Below are 10,686 nucleotides of genomic sequence, written 5' to 3'. Positions count from 1 at the left end.
CATTTGTCATACAAATATGTTTTTCTATTTAAAATTAAATAAAAGACTATTTTGTTTCTCGTTAGGAGTAGGCATAATTTTGAACATATTCAATCTCTTTGAATTTGTCTTAGCATATATGCTTAATTCAAGTTATTGAAGTGTTGTAAACTAAATTTACTACTCCTTCCATAATCTCAAAAAGTGTTTAATAGATAATTTTTAAAGCAATCATGTTCACCATGCAATCCCTATTACATATCCTAACAAGAGTTTGGTAATATCTAATATAGTCTTGCTCCTCTTACATCACAATTTTACAAAATTGTATTAGGTTTAAAGTTGGAAATCAATTCCACTTTTATCAAGTAATTTTAGTACACAATGTTCTCGTACTATTCATTATGATTTGATCATAATGTCTTGATAGATTTACCCAAATGGATTTCAACTTTAGTCTCATTTTTCTTGAACTTCTTTTATGGTTACTATAAAGTGTTCAACATTTAGTAACAATTTTTACTTAGCATCTTAATGTCTCCCACTACATCCACTCATATTGATTTCCTAGTGTCAACTAGTAGCATCTATTCTACCTCATCAAGTATTTTTCAAGAATTATATATAAATGTAATGAAGAATAAATCTTGATAGTAGATCTTATATCAACTATCCAGGTGGTGTCACTTAGTCTCCACCAAAAATCTAGTTAGGGGTGTACATGGTCGGGTTGGGTTGGGTTGGAGGATTTTTTTGACCCAACCCAAAAGTTTGGGTTGGTTGGATTAGTAACCCAACCCAACCCAAAAAAAATTCCAACTCAACCCTCTATTTTTGAGTTGGGTTCGGGTTGGGTTTGAGTTGGTCCAAAAAAAATTAAAAAAAAAATTAATTTGTATGACGTAAAATGATAAAACAATTACTACCTCTAAGTTGTAGATCAAAAATATCAAACTCTCTATTGCATCCATATTATCACCTATAAATATATAAAGAATATGCAATGAATCAATTCTAAAGTTCCCACATCTAATTAAATTATCTACATTCACACTATATAATCATTCAACAAAATGCCTAAAAATTCACCTAAAAATATGTAAAGAATATTCAATGAATTAATTCCAAAGTTACACCATTCCACAAAATATTTAAAAATTTTAAATTATCCAACCCTCTCTTGCATTCTTAATTCCTACAAAAGAAAAATAACATCTTGAAAGTTAGTACCGTTTTAAGATTGTTTGGATAAAGCATAGTGTAACTTCAAATATTTTATTTACATTGAAAAATAATTAATCTTACATGACGTTGGTGGAACTTGAATGTCTTAAATCATCTGGAAAAATAAAATATAAATTGTGATATAATAATACAGAATAATCTTAATCTTAGAACAAATCTCCAAATCTTTTAGTTGTTGAGGAATATCTAACTATACTTATTTTCTGTCAACCCAATTTTGTGTACATACTCGAGCTTCCACTCTTTTAGGTGTCAAAGAACTCCTAAAAGAGTCAAGAATCCTCTACCCGTACTAAATGCTGATTAAGAAGATACAGTCGACACTGGAACGACCAAAACATCTTGGGCAAATTTCGATAAAACTTTATACTTAAACTCATTTGCTTTCCACCATGCCAAAACATCAAAATTATCATCAAGTTCTTCACTAGGGTTAGATAAATATCGATCCACATCATTCTTTAACTCGAGTGAATGTTGCTCTTCTCTTCTTCGTTTGTATCTTAATAATACTAATATTGAACCACTGAAATTCTCTTCATCAATTGTGTCCATCTCCATACTCATGGACTTAGAAGTGAGTCTTGATTCAGATTGATGATGATCTTGAGCATTATCATAAAACTTGTAGTAATCATACAAACCAATTAAATAATTCTTTATGCCATCCACCATCACTTTAGCCATAGCATCTTCATAAATATTCGAAAAGCAAAATGATATGTAATCCAATTTGTAACGAGGATCGAGTACCACCGCTATGAATATCAACTTATTAATCCTTTCCACTGAGCCCCAATATTTGTCATACTTAACTTTCATATTTGAACTCTATTTAAAACAGAATTCACATTTGTACTCCACTGAATTAAAAGTTCTCGAATACCCCAAAGTTCATGAAAATAAGAATTAGAAGTCACATATAAAGAACCACTTATCTTCGTAGTGACATCATAGAAAACCTTCAAAAACTTTACAAACACTGCAACATTTTTCCAATCATCAATGGTTGGTGGCCCTATTCTTTTGTTTCTATGATCCCCTCTTTGAAATAATCAACATAATCGAATTCTTCCTCCTCTAATACTTTGAAAGCTTTTTCAAATTCCAAGGCATGATCAAGCATCAAATAAGTGGAATTTCATTGAGTCGCTACATCCAAACAAACAAGTGCTCTGCATTTAATTTTTTCTTGTTCAACACGATCTTTAAATTTTGTCAATCTCTTGGGGGATGATCTAACATACCTCACGACATTACGAACACTAGAAATGGAATCATGCATTTCTTTAAGCCCTTCATTCACAATCAAATTAATTATGTGAGCACAACACCTCATGTGTAATATTTCTCCATCTAAGACAAGTGAATTCCAACTTCTAAGCCTTCTCATAATATATGAAATAGTTATATCATTGGAACTTCATTATACGTGTCAGTGTAAGACAAACCCTATTGGAATGTCTGACTAAAAAATCTTTCAACTTCTTAGGTGATTGAGTACACAGCAGAGAAGGAAAGAGAAATTTCTTTCACTATTGAGGTAATTATTGGGTTGTGTAATGTCAGGTTTGGGCTTGGGCTTGGGCTTTAATTTCTTTTTTTTTTTATATATATATTTTCGAGTTGGGCCGGTTGACCCAATCATTTTTTTTTGGCACCCGAACCCAACCCAAATCAGATCGGGTTAAAAAAAATGGACCCAACCCAAATCCGAAATCCAACACAACCCAACCCAACCCTTATATTTCGGGTTGGGTTCGGTTGGGTTCTCCGATTTTCGGGTTGGGTGTACACCCCTAAATCTAGTAAGTCAAATTTACTTTCATTTAGATTTTTCTTTCCATAGAGTAATTTTGAAAGTTTCTCTCACTATAACTGTCCTCCCTCGTTACTAACTATTTCCTACCATAAGAGCCATAAGATTTTTCTTCAATTTTTGTAATACTTAATTTCTAGATCATTCAGATAACTATCTAAATTTAGCTTTTATTTGATTTGAACATCTCACATGTTTTTGTCATTTTCTTATCTTTCAGCCATGACATGGAACATGTTTTTTTTTTTTTTTTTTTTTTTTTTTTTTTTTTTTTTTGTCAATTATCTAAGTTTCCAATCTACCCTTTCATAACCCTTAGTTGGTTGGATTGCTTTTTAATGTGAATTGCCAAATTTTTAAACTATTAAAAAACTAATCACATTATGAGCCTCGCTTAATGAAATTAAATAAAATTTGACTAATTCAACTTCTAGGTCGATTCCCAGGTAGAGGTGTTCCATTTTTGTCAGCTTAAATACCTCAACCTAGCCACAACCTTGGTTGGACAGAGTCCCCTTATAGTCAATTTTTATTTATCATTCATTAATCTTTAATTACTAGATTAATCAATATAGGTGAATTAAACGGTTTTTAATCCTATTAAAACTAATTCAGTTATTGAATAATCTTAAAATTCTAGCATTTTGAACTCTTTAAAATCAAATTTAATAGATTACTTAAAATTCTAATCATATTAAAACATACCTTAATCCTATTAGGTAAATATCGTGCATTCAATTTAAGAAATATATATCCTAATTTATTTTTTCGATTTTTTTCCGAGCAAACAATTATACATAGTTGTATATGGAAAATACATGTTAATTAGGAAATCATCTTAATTCTATTACGAAACAACCTAACCAAAATTTTCCAAATATAACATTTATATTCAAAAAATAATTAAAATGCATGATTATGCTTATTCTAAGTTGGGATACCTCATGCATTCAATCAATTAAATAAAAAATATACATCATATGCACAATTAAATTAAAAACAAATCAAAATTGTTGAGGGTGGGTTCAATTAAATTAAAAACAAATCAAAACTGTTGAGAGTGGGATTTAAACCCACGCCCACCAAAACCTTAATCAAGCACCATAGACCAACAAAACCATCTCAACTTTAATGATTGGAAGAAAATAATTCATGTATTCTTTACAAAGGTTTAGGGATCAAAATATTAAACATTGGTTAAAAGATAATAATAATTGTTAAATCCATATAAGAACTCTCGAGAAATTTCTCAAAATAAATGTTGGGAGTGGAATTTGGACCCACACACTTAATCTGGCACCTTAGACCAACTCAGCCATCTCAACTTTGATACTTGAAAAAAAACTTATCCATTTTTATTCTTTATGATGTGAGATATATGATGATGAAATGACTTCACATTATGATGTTATATATTAAGATGATGTGCATGTATTAAATGTTAAGATGCACTGTGAAGACGAGTTTTTAAAGGCACAACCCTAATTAATATTAATGATGATGAATGTATGAAGGTCCATGCTTATATGTTATTAGAGTAATGTGTGAACAATATATAGGGTTATGTGATAAAAATGATTTAAAGATGAAAACTAGGGAGGCTTCATGCATTTTGTGTGTTCATATACATTGGAATACTTTCCTATTTATGATGATGAGTATGGATGTGATTAAAAATTATAAGAGAAGATTTGAGAGTAAGAATTAATTAAAAATTAGCTCATGTCAACATAATTAAAACAAAAAAGATAATAAAATAAAAACACAATGGATAGAGAAACAAAAAGGGATAACAAAAAAAAAAATATATATATATATATATATATATATATATATATATATAAAAACACAGAAAAAAGAATATAATGAAATAACACCGAGTAGATAAAGTAATTCTAAAACGTATTCTAAAATGATAGTATCTAATAAATTGTATTGTTAGACATATTTATATCCCAAGAAACAATAAACTTAAACTCGTTAAATAGTTAACAAAATTTAGGAATTATAATTACAGAAGGAATTCAGTGAACATCTTTAATAGGGTGAAGCGCCTTGGCATAAGTGAGAACGAATTCGGGGGACGAAAGCAAGCTAATTTGGAGTTAGATAGAACTTCGGCTAAGGTCATCCAAGTAATGGGTTTTACTATCGGCATGGTTATATTTGATGTTGACACGTGCTTCGTGATTTTACACGTGTCATATATATTGATATGTTTGAATGTTTATGGATCAATATGCTTATGATATGATATGATATGTATATGTTATAATATGTGAATTGTATGATAATACTTACGGTACGATGTGCGTTGCTCCAGCCGATGGTCGATGCGTGTCCGGCGCCGGTCGCCGCCGTCCACTGCTCGCCGGCCGACTCCTTTTTTTTTTTTTTTTTTTCTTCTTCTTCTTCTTTCTTCTCTACCCTCTGAAAACCGAAACACAACCTTCTTTTCCGATTTTCATATCTTTCGATCCGTAGATTGAATCGACATGATTCCTTCGACAAAGTTTTAGATCGTGTTACTCGCTACGTCCTCGTATTTTTTTTCGTAATTTTCGATTAACTACCGGACGAGTTAAGAAGGTTGGAATTTTGCTCACCGTTCTCAGACTACTCTCGGATCTCCGCCTTCGGGTTGAGGTCTGGCCAAACTTCTTCACAGATCATGCGTAGAGTTGTTCCTAGATGAATATATCAAGATTTCAGATCTTGATTCACAAAGGAAAACCGTAGATTTGAGGAAATGTTCAAGATCCTTACCTTGCGGGTTTTCCGACTTCTTGATGAAAAATAGGACTCCGGCCACCCACATTCTCTTTTCCCTTCCAAGAAAGTCTCTCTGTATGATCTTCACCTCCTTGCATCATGATCTTCACCGGAATAGACTCCGACGGTAGTTTTCGGTGAGTCTTCCGGCGGTTCATCCTTTCTCCTCTCTCTAGGTTCTCTCTACCCCTTTCTCTCACTATCTCTCTTTTGCAGGATTATGGATGGGGTTTCGTTTGGACCCCTTAGGTGGTTGGAGGGGCAAATTTACCTATTTGCCCCTCTCGACTTTTCCTTTTTTTTTTTTTTTTTTCTATTTCTATTTCTCTTTCTTCGGGTATTACAGTTCTCTTCGGAAATATACGAAATCTCGATAAGCCCATCGACCTTCTGCAGAGATTTACCTTTGGAATCTGGGCGCCGCACTGGCCTCTTCATCAACCAAGTTGCCGCCGCCCTTCTTGCCAAAATTGGCCCCTTCGCCCACTATGGCGACTCTTCCGGCTTCAACATTGTCGTTGTGCCTTACTCTAGGTTTCCCCTTCTACTTCTTGGGTTAGACATATTCTCACCAGAGCTAAGGCAACATCGTCGCTAAGCGACGATCCCTCTTCATGCGTTAGACATATTCTCGCCGAAGCCAAGGTAGTATCGCCACTAATCCATTTTTATTCTTTATGATGTGAGATATATGATGATGAAATGACTTCACATTATGATGTTATATATTAAGATGATGTGCATGTATTAAATGTTAAGATGCACCGTGAAGACGAGTTTTTAAATGCACAACCCTAGTTAATATTAATGATGATGAATGTATGAAGGTCCATGCTTATATGTTATTAGAGTAATGTGTGAACAATATATAGGGTTATGTGATAAAAATGATTTAAAGATGAAAACTAGGGAGGCTTCATGCATTTTGTGTGTTCATCTACATTGGAATACTTTCCTATTTATAATGATGAGTATGGATGTGATTAAAAATCAAAAGAGAAGATTTGAGAGTAAGAATTAATTAAAAATTAGCTCATGTCAACGTAATTAAAACAAAAAAGATAATAAAATAAAAACACAAAAAGAAAATAGAATAAGAAAATAGAATAATAACCACAGAGGTATAATGGATAGAGAAACAAAAAGGGATAAAAAAGAAAAAGAAAAAAAGGAAAATATAAAAACACAGAAAAAAGAATATAATGAAATGTATTATAAAATGATAGTATCTAATAAATTGTATTGTTAGACATATGTATATCCCAAGAAACATTAAATCTAAATTGGTTAAATAGTTAACAAAATTTAGGAATTATAATTACGGAAGGAATTCAGTGAACATGTTTAATAGGGTGAAGCGTCTTGGCATAAGTGAGAACGAATTCGGGGGACGAAAGCAAGCTAATTTGGAGTTAGATAGAACTTCGGCTGAGGTCATCCAAGTAATTGCTTTTACTATCGGCATGGCTATATTTGATGTTGACACATGCTTCGTGAATCTGCACGTGTCATATATATTGATATGTTTGAATGTTTATGGATCAATATGCTTATGATATGATATGATATGTATATGTTATAATATGTGAATTGTATGATAATACTTACGGTACGATGTACTCAATGATATGTTTGAGATAGGATACGAGAAGGATACACTAAACATAATTTAATGATAGGAGTCAGATATGTTCATGAAACGTTAAGGTTATGTTACGTATCTAAGTGCTATGGATATGAGAGATTGATAAAAATGATATGGCTAGGATCGATTGATAAAAGAATACGATTAGGTTATGGGTAGAAAGGGATATGATTATGATAGATTGATAGCACGATAGCGTTAGGATACGTTTTTGTAACGATATGACTAAGGTACGTTCATATAATGATATGACTGTGATATGTATAAGAACGCTAAGACTATGATAAGTTAGGGAACGATATGACCAGAAAGTGTTTATGATATGATATGATTATAATACGATGTTAATGACGGAAATGTGAATTGTATGATAGTACTTACGGTACGATGTATTCAATGATATGTTTGAGATAGGATACGAGAAGGATACAATAATATTTAGTACTAAATTATAATTTACCATATATGTATAATTTATTGTAAGGCAAATATCTTCTCCATAGGTATCTTTCCATTTCTTATTAATTCTATTTATTACTCTTCATATCCTTGTAATTTATTTGATTATAAATAGATAACTTTCACACCATTTATGTGTGGTGGATTAGACAAACATTCACATGTTATCAGAGCCCTTAGCAACCCCAATCCTTTATTTTCAATGGCTTATGAATCCCCTACCCATCTTCTTCTCCACCACCGGTGCTGGCCTTGACGTCGCAGGGGCAGTCTCCATGGCTACCACATGTAGAGTTGATTGATTACTCATTGGTTCCACTCTATTGACCTCCAAATCACCGTTCGCCATACTTTGTACATACAACCTCATCTTTTCCAACACAATTGATTTTCCCTCCACCAACATAGTCTCTTTCATTTTCTTCGCAATCTTCCCTTCATCCTTCACAGAAACCCTAATCTCAAGATCCTCATTAGTGTTCTCTTCGGAAATATACGAAATCTCGATAAGCCCATCGACCTTCTGCAGAGATTTACCTTTGGAATCTGGGCGCCGCACTAGCCTCTTCGTCAACCAAGTCGCCGCCGCCCTTCTTGCCAAAATTGGCCCCTTCGCCCACTATGGCGACTCTTACGGCTTCAACATTGTCGTTGTGCCTTGCTCTAGCTTTCCCCTTCTACTTCTTGGGTTAGACATATTCTCACCATTGCTAAGGCAACATCGTCGCTAAGCGATGATCCCTCTTCATGGGTTAGACATATTCTCGCCGAAGCCAAGGTAGTATCGCCGCCGCCCTTCTTGCCAAAATTGGCCCCTTCGCCCACTATGGCGACTCTTACGGCTTCAACATTGTCGTTGTGCCTTGCTCTAGCTTTCCCCTTCTACTTCTTGGGTTAGACATATTCTCACCATTGCTAAGGCAACATCGTCGCTAAGCGATGATCCCTCTTCATGGGTTAGACATATTCTCGCCGAAGCCAAGGTAGTATCGCCGCTGAGCGGCGATCCCTCTGCAGATTCGATGGCCAAGAAAGTGTTTATCTACGCCTCCTTTGAACCAGGTTGTTGACATCCTCACGAAAAGTGTTTCTTCACCTCTCTTTGAATTTTTCAGATTCAAGCTTCACGTTCGTTCAAATCCGACGCTTAGCTTGCGGGGGTGTTAAGGATATTTAGTACTAAATTATAATATAGATAACTTTTACACCATTTAGGTGTGGTGGATTAAGCAAACATTCTCAAATGCTAAGGCTATGATAAGTTCGAGAACGATATGACCACGAAGTGTTTACAATATGTTATGATTATGATATGAAATGTGAATGACGTATATATATATATATATATATATATATAGATATTGTGATATGATATGAAATATGTTATGGTACGAGATATGTGATAAATTGACATGTTTATGATATGATATATTATGATGTGATATGTTATGTTTAGATTGTTTTATGTGACCGTTGAGGTAATTGTTGTATAAATCACACTTTATGAAATGTTTTGTTAAAAGCATAGAACGTTATGTTATGTCTCCTAAACTGTATGTATAAAACATATTTATTATGAATGACATGATATCATGATACATGACATGAAATATAACCCCGTTAGAATTATGCATGATATGAGAACTGAAAAATGAGAAATGATATGATATGAATGAAAAACGGTAGCGGGATTATATTTAATAATGTTGAAAATTTAAAAATATTGGGATCTCATGCATTATGTGTTCATGCATTGGGGGATACCATTATTCCATCACGAGAGTAGGGACGCCTACACCACTAAGCAGGAGAACTATCATTATGTTTTACATAATGCTGCCGTGACGGTTACTAATTCTAACGGGTGTTCGACATAAAGAGCTACCAGAGCATGCTCGCCCGACAAGGAATGGGGCCCAGCGGTGTGCGAGCTGACTGGTGAGTCCATACTCGCACATATGGGTTGTGTGTAGAGTATATGGTACACATCCAAGTTGCCCGTTAGGATAGTGTCGGAGGAAAATAGACTGATATGATAGGACCCGTCATTGCATTTAACCCCAGTAGTGGGGTCACTTACTGAGTATTTCTTTAAATACTCAAGTCACGTGCTACTTCTATTTCAAGTTAAGGCAAGGCATTCCTGTACGGCTGACGACGACATTGCAACTCGAGACCATGACACATGCACAGGGTAGTCACATTTATTTTCTTAGACTTAGACTAGGATAAGATGTTTTGAATGTAAACGTTTATTTATTTTATTTAGTGATATGATAAGGAATCAATATAAGGTGAATAAGATTCGGATTACCATGTCGATCGAATATCTCAAGGCAAGAACATTGTTTGAGATTCGAATCACTCCATAAGAAAAATCGATCATGTCTAGCTTGAATGATTCTTGTTGATCAAATATCTCAACGCAAGAACACTTGCTTGAGATTCGAATCACTCCACAAGCAAGATTGATCATGTCGAACTTGAATGATTCTACATGCAACCTAAACTTCATAGAATTGCAAAGAAACTTAGCCATTGGCTAAAGAAAAGCACAAATGCTTCTTTTACTATATTTTCAAAGTCTACATACAAATACAACACATGGCTTTACATAGCCTCAAAATGAAACTATTAAAGGCATTCCAAGACTGGTAACTTTCCTACTTAGTGGCCATAATTAACCATTATATAATCAACCTACATGGTTTTATATAGTCTCAAAATGAAACTATTAAAGGCATTCCAAGAGTGGTAACATTCATAC

At 33.7% G+C, this 10,686-nt stretch overlaps 1 protein-coding gene across 1 annotated transcript; it reads right to left on the bottom strand.

Moving 5' to 3' along the window:
* Positions 1–1,527: 1,527 nt before the first annotated feature.
* Positions 1,528–1,911, bottom strand: LOC147786483 (uncharacterized). The gene has a single exon (XM_087120468.1). The coding sequence runs from the start codon at positions 1,909–1,911 to the stop codon at positions 1,528–1,530; it is 384 nt and encodes a 127-aa protein (XP_086976594.1).
* Positions 1,912–10,686: the final 8,775 nt, after the last annotated feature.

The sequence above is a fragment of the Cucurbita pepo genome, chromosome 20 (assembly GCF_057944985.1).
Source record: "Cucurbita pepo subsp. pepo isolate OVF chromosome 20, ASM5794498v1, whole genome shotgun sequence".
In the NCBI taxonomy this organism is placed as follows: Eukaryota; Viridiplantae; Streptophyta; class Magnoliopsida; order Cucurbitales; family Cucurbitaceae; genus Cucurbita; species Cucurbita pepo.
Note: the sequence above shows the minus strand (reverse complement) of the source record. Positions and strands in the feature narration are given on the sequence as shown.

Excerpts from the sequence above, each read along its gene's own strand:
- LOC147786483 (XM_087120468.1), bottom strand. The coding sequence starts at position 1,911 with ATGGCTAAAGTGATGGTGGATGGCATAAAGAATTATTTAATTGGTTTG.